Source organism: Lutra lutra, chromosome 18, assembly GCF_902655055.1.
Source record: "Lutra lutra chromosome 18, mLutLut1.2, whole genome shotgun sequence".
Taxonomy (NCBI): domain Eukaryota; kingdom Metazoa; phylum Chordata; class Mammalia; order Carnivora; family Mustelidae; genus Lutra; species Lutra lutra.
In genome coordinates this window covers 16,405,532-16,423,173 of record NC_062295.1, presented here as the reverse complement: position 1 = coordinate 16,423,173, position 17,642 = coordinate 16,405,532, and the positions used below count along the sequence as shown (strand labels likewise).

The following is a 17,642-nucleotide window of genomic DNA, read 5'->3' as shown; positions in this document are numbered from 1 at the left end:
AGTCTATTATTCAGAGATCAATTCTTCTTCATGTGGCTTAATATTACTCATTGAAGAGGTGTGCAAGGAGTATTAAAAGAGGTTTCCAACTATGTCAGGGAATTCTTTTGTGGGAGGGCAAGGCCCAAGGTCAGTAAATGAGTTAGAAGCCTCTTCCTCTCAGTCTTTGCAAGACCTAGTATGGCTGAATTACATAAAACAGATCTAATTAATGTTCATAGGGTCATTTAATAAAGTAGTGGCAACATTTGTGCTCTATGAAACTTCTCTTTGCCATCATTGCCAGTCCAATCAATCTCTCCATAATCTTAAAGTCAAAGGAGGAAAATGAAATAATAAATATTGTACTGAGCCTGGGCCAATGGACTAAAGGACTGGGTTAGTGAAAATGTAGTGTCTTAATTTGTCTTGCATTGCCCCCAACATAATGCCTATAACATCTGTGACACTTAACAAAAGATTATTAACTTATAAGCAGTGTAAGTTTTCCCAGAAATCCAGAACAAAATAACTTTGTATTGTTCTTATCTTCAAGACCATATTTATTTATGGGGGAAATGGTGTGATGTCCTTACCTGACGTTGTAGTTACTACTACCTCCAGTACTATGCCGAAAACTCCTGCACAGTAGTTTAACATCACAAGCTTGATGTAGGCACTGGTATGACTAGAAAAAAGGAAACTTATCAGGTACGTGAAGGGAATGACAGACCAGCCAAACAGCATGAAGATGATCAATGTGTCTAGAAAGCGGTAATTCTTGGTCAGTTCATCCAATCCAGATAACAGGAACACCACCTGAGACAGAGAGTACACAAGTAAAGTCAAAGTGGAGAAAACTATGCAATGACTACGAATTCAGTCTAATAACTTAGAAAAGGGGAAAAGTCTTCCTTTGTTAGAACACTAAATATTTTATTAACCAAACAATTTTGTCTGTGAGCCTGGCTATTGAGGTTCTTCTGCTTCTCCCTCAGGTGAACACATCTCCTCTAATTGCCATTCTCCTTGTTTTCATCTACTTGAAAGTTTCATTTGGTTCTCCTTGAACAAGATCAAAGTATATTCTTTCTTTTCCTTCCTCTATATAAATAAACCAAATTCTCAGTATTCCCAGAAATGAGATCACCTAGGAGAAAAAATTTTTTTTTTTTTTTTTTAAGATTTACATTCTGGCAGATGTAAACTGTAATGCTAAGGACGTGCCTTTCACGGCTCTCCATTTTTAGATTCTGCCTGTTGACTCTACTCTGTTTTCCTACTCCTCCTTTCCCCATGTCAGCCACTCAGTTGAGAAGCACACAGGGAAACTCAAAAGTAGAGGGGATCTAAGAAGGGGAACAGAGAATCTGTTACAGAGAGTTGTTACAGAAAATATATCTCCAGAAATCAACAACTTATAAGTTGTCAAAACTGTGGTTTCTCCATATATTCCAGAATCATTTATTTTGAGCTATTAAATGATTATGTAGCAAGAACCTTGAGAAGTGGATGGTAGGATTAAGTTGAGAATAGCAGTGATTGAAAGCAGGTTCTCAGTGGTAGTAGAAAAAGCAGCAAAAATAAGTAAACAAACAAACATAGCATAGATGAAAATATTTAGAAAAAGCAGCAAAAATAAGTAAACAAACAAACAAACATAGCATAGATGAAAATATTTGGGAATTATGGGAGTGGCTACTTTGCTTCTGTCATCATAGACTTTCAGTCTCAAGAGAAATGCAGTGAATGTAAATAACTTATTTAGAATTTTGAATGATCTAGGTATTTTTTTGGTTGAAAGATTTATGATGTTTAGGGATTTCACTAATTATAAAATGTACATTTTTAGGTAGGAAGACTCAACATTGTAAGAATGCAGCTATTCCCCAAATTAGTCTATAAACAAAAATAGCAATAAGCTATTCAGTTGAATATTTTGTTATTTTTTTACAGATTTTATTTATTTATTTGAGAAAGAGAGATAGTATAAGCAGGGGGAAAGGGAGGGAGAAGCAGACTCTGCAGAGCGCGGAGCCCCATATGGAGCTCGATCCCAGGACCCTGGGACAATGACCTGAGCTGAAGCCATTGATGGAACCGCCCAGGTGCCCCATGGAAGTATCTTTTAAATCAGGCATATAAATAGCCAGAATGAGCATTGTAATTTATTTTATCTTGGGTCTTAAAAAAACTTTTGTAGACAGTCTCTAAAAATAATTATCAAGTGAAAATTTATTTTGAAATGTAACACATTCAAAATTGTACAAAATACAGATGAACAGATCACTCAAATACTACAAAACAAACACTGCTGTGAAAATTACCAAAGACACCAATGCAACTCAAGGCACATCTCCCTCCTCTGTGAAGGTCAACACTACCCCAACCTCTATGATAATTACTTTCCTTCTTTTCTTTACAGTTTTAACAAAAACATCCCTAAATACTACTTCTATTTTTCAACTATACATGGAACTATATAGTATGTACTTCTTCCTACCTGGCTTCTTTTGCTAACATTGTATTTGTGAAATTCATCCCCACTGTTGCCTAGTGTGGCAGTTCATTTTCATTGCTCTTTAGTATTCTAGGTTATTATTGTATCACTTTTATTCATCTGTTATATTTGATAAATACTTGAGTTGTTTGCCATGCTTATTGTTTATTATTATGAATAGCATTCTTAAAAACCTCTTTGTACATGTCTCTTGCTGCACATATATATGCATTGGAGATCATCTATATATATATATCATATATATATCTTCAAAGTTTTAGAATATATATAAAGTTTAGATATATATATCTAAAAAAGTTTTAGATATATACACCATATATACATATTGTATGTGTGTGTGTATATATATATGTATATATATATCTTCAGTTTTAGAAGAAAATGCCAAATTGTTTACCAAAGTAACTGGACCAATTTATGCTCCCATCAGTAATAACTGCCCCCTCCACTGCATTAAATTCTTATCCATATTTGGTATTTTAGCTTTCTAGATTTTAGCTATTCTGATAGGTATATAATAGCCTCCGTATTTGTTTTCTAATGCCGTTGTACCAAATTCACAAATTAGTGGCTAAAACAACACAAAGTTATCTTATAGTTTTAGAATGGTTCTCACTAGACTAAGAAAAAAAAGTCCACATGACTGTATTCCTTCTGGAGGCTCTAGAAGAAATTCCATTTTTTGCCTTTTCAAGACTCCAGAGGCTGTTTGTATCACTCAGCTCAAGGCAGCTTCCTTTATCTTCAACACTGGAAGCTTAGTATTTTTGAGCCCTAATCTCCACTGTGCTGGTATCTGGAGGTGTGGCCTTTAGGATGTAATCAGGTTAAGACAAGGCCCTGAGGGTGGGGTCCTGTGATGGGATAGTGTCCTTACAATAAGAAAGGTGAAAGCAGGCTCTTGAGCTCTCGCTCTTGCTCCCTCCCTCTCCCTTTCCTTCTTGCTCTCTCTCTCCCTCTCCCTCTCTCCTTTCTCTGTGTGACACAGTGAGAAGAGCGTCATCTGCAAACCAGGAAGAGAGCCCTCATTGGAAAAATCAAATCAAATGCCCCTTGGTCTTGGACTTCCTAGCCTCTGGAACTGTGAGAAAATAAATTTGTGCTATGTAATCCACTATATCTATTTCGTTAGAGTGGTCAGAGCTGACTAAGACAACTAGTTTTTATATTTCCTTTACTGGAGACCTTTACATTATTTGAATTACTGTCCAGCATTCTTTCATTTCAACCTGAAGGAATCCTTTAGCATTTCTTGTGGGGTAGGTTTAGTGGTAATTAACTTCCTCCACTTATTTAAGACAGTAGTTTTAAGTCTTTGTCTAGCAGCAGCCCTGTTTGTACTTCAGGGATGGTTGCTGTCATTTAATTTTCTTCCCTTGAATAGACCATATTTTCTTATTTATTTGTAGGCCTTATGATGTTGCTGTATAAACTTGGGTATTTAAAATATCAGCCACCTCTTCCAATCCTTGTACTGACACTGTCAGGGCAGTTCTGAGACTAGGGATCATTCCTATACCATCAAGATTAAAGTATTCTCAGGTCTTTATGAGCATGTGCACGATCTTGGCCCACATATTGTTTCTCGATTCCCTCCCTTACATATAGAGCTGCTTTGAGATGTCTTCATTTCCCAGGGCCTTACACTAGGCTCTCCTTGAAGCCTTAGGCAGTCTATTTTATGTTTCAACTCATCATTTTTTCTTCCAGGCATCTTCAGGTCTGTGGTACCCCTGCAGGCTCACAGCCAGCAGCTACTGTTGCTTTTCCATACCTAAAATCTTAGACAAGAAAGAGAGCAGCCCTTCTTGCAGCCTCTAGACAGGCCAAAATGTTGAATATAAAGAAGGTCTGTTCTATTTCTTCCACTTCAGCGGACAGCTGGCAACTGGACTGCTATATCCTCCAGACTAAGACTGTGCTACACTAGGAACAGGCTGAGTCAAGAGTCCATAAATATGCTATGAAATTCCTGTCATTTTGAATGTGACATTTTCTTGTTTGGGGCACAGACCTAGGACTGTTTTCTAGAGTTACGATAAACTTGGTTGAATTTCACTTGTTTTCTTTTTTCCCCCACAGGGGAGAAGGGACTTGGGACTTCCTCCTATACTATCTTGTTGAAAACATTTATCATTATGTTTTTGCTAAGTATTTTCTCAATAATTAATGCAATTGATGCTTTTCCATATGTTTATGGGCCACTTGGGTATCTTCTTTTATGATATACCAGTTCTAACCTCTTTCTCTTTTTTTTCTATTTCTTTAACTGTCCTATTCTTACTGCTAAAGAAATATACACAAGAATATGATCCAGATATGAAGTTACTCATAAGAACATTAATAGAACTATGTTGACTATGTCTGAGAAAATAAAAAAGCAGAGAGCATAGGTTTATAGATGAAGAATGTCACAAGATAATTTAAATTTTGAAAATAATTAACTGGTTTCCCCCCCCCCCGCCTGCCTCTCTGCCTACTTGTGATCTCTGTCAAATAAATAAATAAAATCTTTTTTAAAAGAAAAGAAAAGAATTAACTGGAAGTTTTATATCTGAGGAACACAAATCTGAAATTAAGAACTCATTAGACAAGTTTAACATTGAGTAGATGGAGGCAGAAGGTAGGATTGATAAATTGGAAAAGAAGTCAATAGAAAATACACCAAGAAATACAAAGTAGAGAAGAAAAAAAGGGAAATAAAGAGAACCGTGCTTGAGACACCCGTGACACAATGAAAAGAAACAATACACGTGCAAACAGAGAACAAAAAGAGAAGGAAGATGGGGCAAAGTAAGGGAATTACCAGGGAATTTGCAAAACGGATAACAGACACCAACCTTTAGACTTAGGAAGCTTTGAACACACCAAGCAGGGTAGACACAAAGAAAGCTAAGCACATTACAGTAAGAATGCTAAACTTACCTCAAAGGAAGAACAGTAGAAGAAAACAGTGCAAAAAAGACATATTACTTTCCAAGGAAATATAAGAAGTCTGACAGCTGACTCCTTATTGAAAAATGATGAAGCAAGCCATGACAAGGGAACAGCGTCACTAAAGAGCAGGGGGGAAACCCAGCAAAATATTCTTCAATTTTTAGTATATGTGCTGCCGAAGCGAGCACTAGCAAAATATTCTTCAAAGGATAGAAAAATGAAATTATTTCCGAACAAAATCTACAAGATGTTTTGTTTTGGAAGTTCAAACTTTCCTAAAAGAAATATCATAGGAAGTTCTTCAGGAAGAGAAAAATGATCCCAGATAAAACTTCAGAAAAGAAACAAAAGCAATGGAAAAAATTATGAGTCAATATTTATTGTAACAAAAATAGCAGATTTTGTATGATAAATATGTAAAATTAAAATGACTTATCATAATCAAAAAGTTGGAGAGCATCATTGGAATGACAAGGCTGTAAGGTCTTAGCACTATCAGGAAAGTGGTAAAAGCAGTAACTTCCACTGACAGTAATTAATCGAATGTGCATGTTTGGGGTACCTTGGTGGCTCAGTCACTTAAGCATCTGCCTTTGGCTCAGGTCATGGTCCTGGGATGCTGGGATTGAGCCCCAGGTCAGGCTCCCTGCTCAGCAGAGAGTTTGCTTTTCCCTCTCCCTTACCCCTCTCCCCCACTGGTGGTCTATCTCTCACTTATTCTCCCTCTCTCTCTCTCAAGTAAATAAAGTCTTTAAAAAATTTTTATATATATTTTACTTTTATTTATTTATTTTCATTTAAATCCAATTAGCCAAGGTATAGTACATCACTGGTTTTTGATATAATGTTCAATGATTTCATCAGTTCAGTATAACACCAGTGCTCATATCATGTGTCTCCTTAAAATTTTTAAATAAAAGCTCTCTGTATTCATGAAGTGCTCTCCCCACCACTTCCAGCCTCTAATTTCTTTTAAATCTGTTCTTGTTTGCACAGGAGCTTCACTCCTCCTCAGAACCAAAAGTTATAACCTTCCAACCCTAGAGCACCATGAACAATGATCCAGTTTTCTAATGACATGGGAGCCAGTGAAACTGGCCTCTGAGCCCCACATCTCATTTATTTTTTAATTTATTTTATCTTTTTAATTCTTTTTTTTTATTATGTTCAGTTAGCTACTCAATAGTATATCGTTAGAGTTTCTTATGTAGTGTTTAATGATTCATTCACAGAGGCAAGGAGGGAGCACACCAAACGAAATGGGTATTAAGGACAGCACGTGTTGTCATGAGCAGTGGGTGTTATAAGACCTACATCTCATTTAAAACAAATGGGTTTGCTTTAACTTTCACAGCAGTATCTCACTGGCCCTTCTCATAGAAGGATGGCTCCGGAGATGCCAGATGTAGAAAAGATGAGGAAAGTGACAAGTATAAACAGACCACAAATATCCTCCTGACTTTACTTTCAATAATAAGAGTTTCGGGGGTGCCTGGGTGGCTCAGTTGTTAAGCATCTGCCTTTGGCTCAGGTCATGATCCCAGGATCCAGGGATTAAGCCCCGCCCACATCGGGCTCCCTGCTCCCCAGAAAGCCTGCTTTCCCTCTCCCACTCCCCCTGCTTGTGTTCCCTCTCTCGCAGTCTCTCTCTGTCAAAAAAATAAATAAAATCTTAAAAAAAATAAGAGTTTCAATAATTCTTCATTATCTATTCAATGTTTAAATGCTCGAACACATGCATAAAATTTGAATGGTCCATGGCACAAAGTCAAACATTTTAACCATTCCACTCAAGAACTCTGTTCTATTAATAATCCACACAAACCTCACACCTTTTAGCTTAATTTCACTGAGAAAATATAGTCCACCAGGAAATACAAATCAAAACCACAATGAGATACTACCTCACACATGTCAAAATAGCTACTGATGAGGATGTGGAGAACAGATAACTCTTGTACACTACTGGTGGGAATGCAAACTGGTGCAGCCACTGTGGAAAACAGTATGAAGGTTCCCCAAAACACTGAAAATAGAAATACCGTATGATCCAGTGATTCCACTACTATTCTTGCAGTGCAATCAGATGACTAGAGGGAGGAGAAAAGTATTCATAAAAATATTTGTCTTTGTTTAATATGGGACTGGTGTTGTAGTATAACAGGTCGAATCCTTCCATATTTGTAGCAGCTGTGGGGTCAATACATATTAGAGAGCAAGGATGTCTGGAAGGTATCTTAAAAGACTGTTGTTTCTTCAAACGAGAACATTTTGTTTTAAAAGAAGAATGTAAAGGAAAAGATTTTCACTGGGACATATTCCACAATGTATTCCCTGATATAATGTGACAAAGTATTTCTTTCTTTTTTGAGAGATTTAGATATTAATATTAATTAGGATAATTAATATTAGCTGAGTAGAATTTTCTGGGATGTACCAGAAACTAAGCCCCACAAAGGACTTTAACACTCACCAAGAGTAAGCAGCAGGCAATGAAGTAGATCATGAAGTCCCACAGCAGAGCAGAGAGCCAGAAATTAATAGCAGAGACCCCACTCACAAACTGGATGTGCTTTGCCTTATTGATTCTCTCAGTCACTGTCAGAAGACAAAAGCCACTGACAAAAATACTCACACCAAAAAACAAATTCAAGGCTACTTGCTGTCCTGTCATTTTTCTACAAAGGAATGAATAAAGAGGACACATTGGTAAGATAATGAAGTTGAAAATAATAGTTTCTAAAAATAACTTTATTTATTATAAATTGTATTTTTATTTATTTTATTACTTTATTAACTTTTAAAATTAACTTTTTATTAAGAATGTGTTCAGAAAAAAAAAGAATGTGTTCAGATAGGGAAATAGGGCTATATTTAAATGCCAAGCGCAATCCCAATAAAAAAGCATACATACCTTCCCTCAAGTTTTTTAGAAACAATATTTTGAGGCTGAGGTTTGTTGGAGACTGTAATTGAAGCATCAGGTCCAGAAAGTGCCATAAAAAGAAGATTGTCAAATACTGCCAGGGATAATGGTGGTGAATGGTATGCCATGTTGTTGAACCAAAGGGTAACTACCTTCTGATCCCTAAAGGAAATTGCGATAATGCACGAGTAAATGCATTCTTGACTGTTCTGCAAGTATGTCTGTAAGTCACCTGGAATGAGAAAACAATAAATGACCACAGGCTCAGCATGCGGTAGAGATCACTTAATATGCAGTGTGGAGAGGGAGAACCCAATAATTTCACTTGCCGGATACTTTTTCTATTTCCAGTGTCTCACAACAGCTCTGACACATCTTGACCATCCAACCCAAGAACTCTATTCTATTAATAGAGTTAGGATGATTTTGATGAGGATGTGGAGAACAGATAACACTTGTGCACTGTTGGTGGGAATAGGAACTGGTACAGCCACTGTGGAAAATGGTATGGAGCTTCCCCAAAACATTGAAAATAGAAATACCATATGATCCAGTGATTCCACTACTGGGTACTGACCCAAGGAAAACAAAAACACTAATTTGAAACCCCTTTGTTTACTGCAGAATTATTTACAATTGCCAAATTATGGAAGCAACCCAAGTGTCCGGTGACAGATGAACAGATGAAGAGTAGATATATATACACACATATATACATGTATATGATAGATACACACATGCATATTACTCAGCATGAAAAAGGAATGCAATCTTGCCATTTGAAACATTACTACTGATATATCTGTGAGGTACAGTCTTTATTTTGTATGAACAACACACTATAGTAGAAAAGGGACCACATTATGCATTACAGTAATTAATTTCTCCCTTTTCTCTCCCCTCTTCTCTCCTAAACTATGTGATCTTTGACAATAAGTGTTCATCTAGTACTCCTGTCATGGAGGAAGAAAGGGGATATGTGATTTAATGACAACTTTTATACCACCCAACCTATAATGTGCATGTTGTAAAATCAGGATTATGATAGAAGTAATAACCAACATTTCGCAGTGCATTTTCATCTCCGACAATGGAACCTAAAGGATAAAAGAGAAAAAACCTGCCAAACTGCACAGGCTCTATGCTAACCTAAACCAATAGTCAACAAGGCAGTAGCTGAAGGAAATGCAAACACCTGTAAGGAAATGATCAGCCTTGAAAGACAGTATTTGCTCCTTACAGATGTGATTTAGTGTAGTGAGCGGGTTAATATTGCAGACTCCCACCAGGTAGTCCTAAAATCTAGTCCCTCCTCTAATACATACTAGATACATTATTTGGGGCAACTTAGTTAACATCTCTAAGCCTCAAGCAAGTATGTTTGTTATAGAAATTGAGATAATTGAAATATTTAGAAAAGTTCTTGCCAAAGGTAGTATTCAGTACATGGAATCAATTATTATCACTGCCTTCCAAATACTTAAGCCTGCCCATAAAGTCTTCAGCCTAACTTGTTTTAAAATATAGCTAATCTAGAGACTTGTGCGAAGGCTTTTAGGATTTAGTATCACATTGTGAGCCTGGTTTTATGTGAGATTTTGTCCTAAATTTTACAAAACAAAATATTTTAGTACTTCAATTCATTCCCTAGAAGGTGTAGCTAATAGCTTTCAGATGACCCACGGTCAAAGTGCCTCCATTAATAATGAAGTTTTGTGGCCAGTCTCCCTTAAAGGATGATCCTTGTCTCTGATTGGGCTGCCTTTGTGAGATTGGTGAGTCTCAAGAAATAAAAGAGCAATGATATTCCAGTTAGGACCTCTCTTTGCGAGTGATACAAGCAGGTTTTCATCTATTAGCAGTCTTTTTCTTTCTGAAAGAGCCTTACCTTTCACTTCCTGAAGTTTTTGTTTCTTAGCCTTTAGCATGATATCAAGAATTTTTGTTAAATTCTGAGAAAAATCAGAATGGTTATCATCTGAGAAAAGCACAGTGGTTTGACCATATTGTTCCAAATCCATTTCCCTGGCAGGTTCAATTTTATTTCTTGAAATCTCCATTCCTTTCATGAGAAAATAAACAACACCCAGAAGTCCCAGTATCTGCATCAACAACAAACTCCAGTTGCGCCAGGAGAACATAGCCCTCTTTATGAACATGGCATAGAACTGCTGACAGTGAAGAGACCACTGACGAGAGGAGAGAAAGATGGCATTACAATGGTTACAAACCTTAATGAAACTCACTGACATTAATTTTCTGAATCTTATGGTAGAAGATGTACACATTCTATAAATATATCCTTGACTAGAACATAGCCATGGTTAGCACACAGGTAACAAGCAAAAACTCCTTCCTGGGTAGTATGTTGAGGCTTGGCTTCTAATCAAATTATACTGGAAAACTCAAAAGGATGATTTTTATCACTAACATATTCGTAGCCTCTCTGAGCAGAACAACATGACATCAGTCATCAATATTAAATCATGATTCTTCAATCCTATCTCTATTTGATAAGTAAAGCATTCCCATAATGTGCATATATGTAAAAGTTTCCATTGTTAGGTTTTAATTCATGTGATAGTGGATAGTCAGGAAACAGAAAATGAATTTATTTTTATTATTTTTTTTATTTTTATTTATTTATTTTTTTAATTTTATTTTTTATAAACATATATTTTTATCCCCAGGGGTACAGGTCAGCGAATCGCCAGGTTGAAAATGAATTTATTTTTAAATTGCAATAATGTGTTCAGCCCCTTTTCTTCAACTTCTAAATTTAAAGCAAAGTGTCTAATTGTTATTTCGAAAAATGTACCTAAATATACTATTTTCTTTATTTTTTCAAGCTTTTTGGCCCAGCTATAGTTGATTATATATTTTTCCAGGTTAACAACAAAAACCTGTTGTTTTAAATGTAGAGACAAACCGTGAAAAGGTAGTCTGAATATTAAAGAAAAGCATAGAGGGCGTATTACTTGGAATATGTAACCAATAGTTTAACGATATGCTCACCCTGTATTTCCCAACATTTTGGACACCCCACAATTCATCATGAAAAAAATCCCTAATCAATCAACCAGTATCATCTGAATGAAAAAAAATCAAAATTTGGTTATTGTCACTGGCCAAAAATAAGGTAAAGTTTAGAAGGAAAATTTTTTTCACACGTTGTCTTCAAAGTAGAAGAATGCGCTTTCTGAGTTTTATAAGATGGCTTATTAAATATATTTCTAGAGTGAAAGAATATGCGAATGTAAGAATCAACTTTTCTAGACTAGTATGCAAATCTTCCTTCATCTGCATCTTCATAAGAGAGGGAAATAGGGAAGAGTGATACAGTAGGAGAAATGAGCAAGCAAGGAGACAAGAAAAATCACATTTTGTAACTGATTCATGCCAAACATTATGAAACTCAAATTTTACTAGTATTAACTCATTAAAACAGTCTTGCAGAGAATGAAATTGAAATGCAAATATGTTAACGATTTTGGTCAAAGTCAAATAGACAGGAAATGATAGAACAGGAATTCCAGTTCCAATTGGCTCAAAATTCTGCACTCTGGTTGTACAATACCCATTCTGCTTTACAACTAGCTCATAAGCCCCTCAGTGAAGGCATGCTTATGGGCAACTCTGAGAAATGCTGATCATCTCAGAATTCCTAGTCTTCATTAGGGAAACTGTAGGGAAAAGACAATCGGAGAACAACGAAAGAAATTATTGGCAATCCAATGAATTTTCCCATACTAATGAGGAAATGGTTGGGGAACAGTCTATTAGAAAGTGCCAACACATTCCAAGGCATAAATTTAAGTGGCTTTCATGCACTGGTTCCTAGACACAATTGATAAATTATTGAACACTACATATGATACTAAGTATGTACTATATGCTGGCTAATAGAATTTAAAAATTTTTTTAAATGGCTTTTATATGTGTAAATAGTGATAACTTTTGTTAAGGCCTTTTTTCAACTCTGAATGAACAAATAATTTTAAAAACCGAGATAAGTAACTCAGAAATAAGGAGCATAAGGAATAACATGGAGGACATTAGGAGAAGGAAAGGAAAAGTGAATTGGGGGAAATCGGAGGGGAAGATGAATCATGAGAGGCTGTAGACTCAGAAACGAACTGAGGGTTTTGGGGTGGGGGGAGGTGTGAGCCTGGTGATGGGTATTAAGGAGGGCATGTATTGCACGGAACACTGGGTGTGGTGCATAAACAATGAATCTTGGAACACTGAAAAAATAAAATTAAATTAAAAAAAAAGAAATAATGCTGAGAGTAAAATCTGATTTTTAACTATCATATTTTAACTTTTGAATTAGAAAATTGATTGGATTGTTTTACAGACTCTTCCTTACTTGGCCTTCCCTGGCTAAGAACTCTGAAGTCTCCTTTGAATTCAAACATTAAAATAAAATTTATCTTTTATCCCATCCAAACGTATACCACTAGCATTGCATTCTTAGTAAAGATGCTCACCCCAGTATTAAACCTAATATTAGAGTGTTCACTTGCAGTAGGAGAGTGTGATCTCTCAAAACTTCCAGAAGCATTCATATTCTGGTTCATGTCTTCTTTTCTGTTTTTCTCCTTTAGGGATGGGGTCTGGAAAGCTTCCTCATCCTCCCTAATGACCCTACACACAAGCAAATATTCATTTTAACCATAACAGTAGTTTCATTGCAAGATTCTCATGGTTGATGGCAAAAATTACAAAAAAAAGTAAGCACAGTTATATAATGTTAACATTAATATTGGATAAAATAAACTGAACTTAATTAAGTTAAAGGTATAAGACAGTATATTTTTTTAGAAGAGAGAGCTAGTACATTTATTTTAAAGAATGATACTAATTCTAGCAGACTTTTATTTCTATAATGTTTCTAAGTGTATGCCAGTTTAACAGATTTGTTTTCTCAACTTTCTGCTCCAGGCAATCTAAACATCTGTAATGGTTTATGAGCAAATGACCACAGAGTTCAGTTATCCTCCAAAAGTTCACGACTCTATGGGAGAAACAGACATTGTTATTTAATTTTAATATATGGGAAAAAATGATAAATGGAATCATAAAATTCATACTATAGAGATCTGAGATCCAACCATGGGCATTCTGAAACCTGTGATGAATCTCATAATTTGAGGAGATAAATTTTTCACTCTAAATCAGTGACCCAGCAAGACTTTTTAATACCTTTCTTTGACCAGGACCACAAAAAAGCACATCAGATACTGATTTGGTCTGACAATAATGTTTTAAATTCAAGGTAGTATTTGTGCTATGTCTGGTCACTGTGAAACAACAGTAATAGATACTAATGAAGACGAGTACGGTTCTTACCTTGCCTTTTTCTTCTAATTCCTTTATGAGGTTTTTATTAATTTTATAAGACACAGTCAATGGGAAAAATTTTTAAATTACAATAAGCCAGAGGGAAAAAAAATACTCAAGATCTTACAACTCAGGCAAATGCAAATGACATTTTCCATATCCACATATGCACAGGCATGAATGTATGTATATACACACATAAAATGAAAAATTTGGATCTGCTATAATACACTGTTATGCAACTTGCTTCTAAAATTATTTACATTCATTCTAGGTGTTGGGAAAATTGGACAGCCACATGCAAAAGAATGAAACTGGACCACTTTCTTACACCATATACAAAAATAAACTCAAAATGGATGAAAGACCTAAATGTGAGACAGGAATCCATCAGAATCCTAGAGGAGAACTCAGGCAGCAACATCTCTGACCTCAGACACATTAACTACTTGCTAAACACATCTCCAGAGACAACGGAAACAAAAGCAAAATGAACTACTGGGACTTCATCAGGATAAACAGCTTTGCATAGGTCAGGAAACAGTCAACAAAACCAAAAGGCAACCTATGGAACAGGAGAAGATATTTGCAAATGACTTATCAGATAAAGGGCTAGTATTCAAAACCAACAAAGAACTTAACAAATTTAACATCCCCTCCGACCCCCCCAAAAAAATTCCATCAAGAAATGGACAGAAGAGGGTGCCTGGGTAGTTTAGTTGGTTGGGAGACTGCCTTCGGCTGGGGTCATGATCCTGGAGTCCCAGGATCGAGTCCTGCCATCAGGCTCCCTGGTCCATGGGGAGTCTGCTTCTCCCTCTGACCTTTTCCCCTCTCATGCTCTCTCTCACTCTCTCTCTCTCAAATAAGTAAATAAAATCTTAGGGGGGAAAAAAAGGAAACGGACAGAAGACATGAAAAGACATTTCTGCAAAGAAGGCATAAAATGGCCAACAGAAACATGAAAAAATGCTCAACATCATTCAGCATCAGGGAAATACAAAATAAAAACCACTATAGGATACCGCCTCACACCAGTCAGAATGGCTAAAATGAACAACACAGGAAAAAACAGATGCTGATGGGGATGCAGAGAAAGAAGAACCCTCTTATTGTGAGCACTGGGTGTTATATGTAAGTGATGAACCACTAAATTCTACTCCTGAAACCTATATTACACTACATGTTAAGTAACTAGAATTTTCTTTTAGAGAGAGAGTGTGTGAACAGTATGGGGGAGGGGCAGAGGAAGAGGTAGAGAGAGAGAATCCCAAAACCTGACACTGGAATCAATCTTACAGCCCCAAGTTCAGAGCAGACACTTTATTGACTGAGCCACCAGGTACCTCAACTAATTAGAATTTAAATAAAAACTAAATAGAATTTAAATAAAAACAGAAAGAAAAAGAAAGAAAGAAAGTTGACTCAATGTTAAAAAAAAATCACAAACCAGTATCTCATGAACATAAATGCAAAAATTCTGAACAAAATTTGAAATCAAATTTAACAATATGATAATAAAATTAATGATATATCAGAACTAAACAGGGTTTGTTATAATAATACAAGGGTTCATTTAATGTTTTAACATTCAAAAATTCATAAAATTTACCATTTTATGAAACTAAAAAAGAAAAGGTGCTTAATCATCTAATTAGATACGGAAAAAAATTTGACAAAATCCAACATTCATTCCTGATAAAAACTCTCATTAATATAGGAATGGAAGAGATCTTTCTCAAACTTATAAAGGGCATCTATAAAAAACCTACAGCTTGTATCTTACTTACTTATGAAAAACTAAATGTTTTTTCTCTGAGTTCAGAAAGGGATATTCTTAACTACTTCCATTCAAGACTTTATTGGAGGTCTACCCATTGCAGCAGGGTAAGAAAATGAAACATCCAAAAGTCAAGTATTTTCTATATACTGGTAAGGAACAATCTGAAATTGAAATTTTAAAAAATTCCATCCTCAATAGCATCTAAAAATGAAAAAAACTTCGGGATGAATCTGACAAAAGATGTATAAAATCTACACAGTAAAGCATTACTGAGAAAGATTAAAGAAGATTAAAATAAATGCAGATATACTATACTGAGTTCAGTTAGAAGACTCAATATTTTAAAGATATAAATTCTCCCCAAATTGACCTATGGTTTCTAATCAGATCAATTCCAGCCAGATAAACCAGCATGCCAGAAGTTTTTGTAACAACTGATCAGCTGATTCTAAAATTTCTGACTCGATAAAGAGGACTTAGAATGGGCAAAATAACTTTGTCAATGCATATCCAGTATTGTGCTGATGAAAAGGAAAGACTCAAATCCTGCCAATTATACAGTGAGCTAGTTCTAATGCATTGGTGAATACATGACAACATCCAGCGAGTTGAAAATACCCACCTTCCACAATTTAGAAATTCCATTGTTAGATATACACTCTAGAGAAATCTCAGATATTTGCCCAGAAGACCGATACAAAGATATTCACTAAAGTGTGTAATAGCAAAATACTGGAATAAATAATACAATATAATAAAAAATATGATAGTTATGTAAGAAATATGATATATATCAATTGGAGAGAACAAACGAAATTTCTCCTTATATAAATGTCAACATGGAGAGATATAAAATGTCTATTCTTTTAGAGGAAAAAAAGTATTTTTCAGGACTGTTAAATATACCATTTATATAAAACATTAAGCTCATAAAACATGTTTATACATGCTTATGGATGCAAAAATGTATATACAATAATATTAAAATATGATTTCTCCACTGTAAAATTACCTATTGTCCCCATTTTGTACTGTGTTCTTTAGAAGCATGTCATCAGACACAGATCATACTCAATACTCAAGGGGAGAAAGGACTGAATACATACACTTCCTGGAAGGAACAGTAGCTATAACATTATCTGGAATTCTACAAGGAAGATTTGTCTGTCTTCTCCATTTATTCATTCAGCCCCCTACTTATATCAGTATGGACTCATGTAATACTACCTTGGCTAGGTGATCAAAGTAGTAGTTCCATCACAGTGATATGTCATGTTACTATTATGTACCCCCCCATAGGATAAGAGGAAGAGGGCACTTCATCTTTGCGATATTCTTCCCCAAAAGCCATAACCCCATTCTAACCATGAGAAAAACGTAAGACAAACCCAAATTCAGGAACATTATACAAAACATCTGATCAGAATGTCCAAGGTTATGAAAACAAGGAAGGTATAAGAAACTCTCACAAACCAGATGAGACTAAAGAGAAATGACTAAATATAACATATGCTGGATGGGATCCTGGAACAGAAAATGGACTTTAGTGGACTTTAGAGGAAAAACTAATGAAATGTGAATAAAATGTAGGTTTAATTCATAGCAATTTGCCAATGTTGGTTTCTTAGTCATGACCAATGTACTATAGTATTGAAGGATGTTAACAACTGGGAAACTGCATGAGGGGCATACAGGATTTCTGCATTATCTTTGCTACTTTTCTGTAAATATAAAGCTATTCTATTATTAAAAATTTACCTCAAAGAAGTAAGTCATTAAGGATGTCATCAACAGTCCTTGCTGAAACCAAGATGGCATAAGAATCTCAAGGCCACAAGCTTTCTGGTTAACTTTTCAATAAAAGACCAGTCCTAAAACACTCAGTGGCAACTCACGGGTCTTCTCTCACTCTATAGAGAGCTTTTTCTTTCTTTTCTGCTCTCACCTTCACTTAATAAACTTACACTTCATTTCACCCTTTTGTGTCCAGAGATTCATTCTTCAACTCAATGAGACAAGAACCCTGCAATCCTACAACAATATCTTCTGCTCATTTCTTAATTGAATTATCTGGTTTTTTGGGTGTTGAGATTGATAAGTTCTTTATAGATTTTTTTCATACCAACCCTTTATCAGATATGTCATTTGCAAGT

General features: G+C 35.5%; 1 protein-coding gene across 9 annotated transcripts in view; it reads right to left on the bottom strand.

The window, feature by feature from the left end:
- Positions 1–17,642, bottom strand: part of LOC125091001 (phospholipid-transporting ATPase ABCA3-like) — a 186,545-nt gene that overhangs the window by 44,455 nt on the left and 124,448 nt on the right. For all 9 annotated transcript variants that reach the window (XM_047714346.1, XM_047714349.1, XM_047714348.1 and 6 more), the window contains 5 exons: positions 12,854–13,010; positions 10,252–10,552; positions 8,352–8,595; positions 7,911–8,115; positions 576–798 (listed from right to left, as the gene is read on the bottom strand). In XM_047714346.1, coding sequence (XP_047570302.1) covers positions 576–798; positions 7,911–8,115; positions 8,352–8,595; positions 10,252–10,552; positions 12,854–13,010 — 1,130 coding nt within the window. The remainder of the gene's footprint in view (positions 1–575; positions 799–7,910; positions 8,116–8,351; positions 8,596–10,251; positions 10,553–12,853; positions 13,011–17,642) is intronic.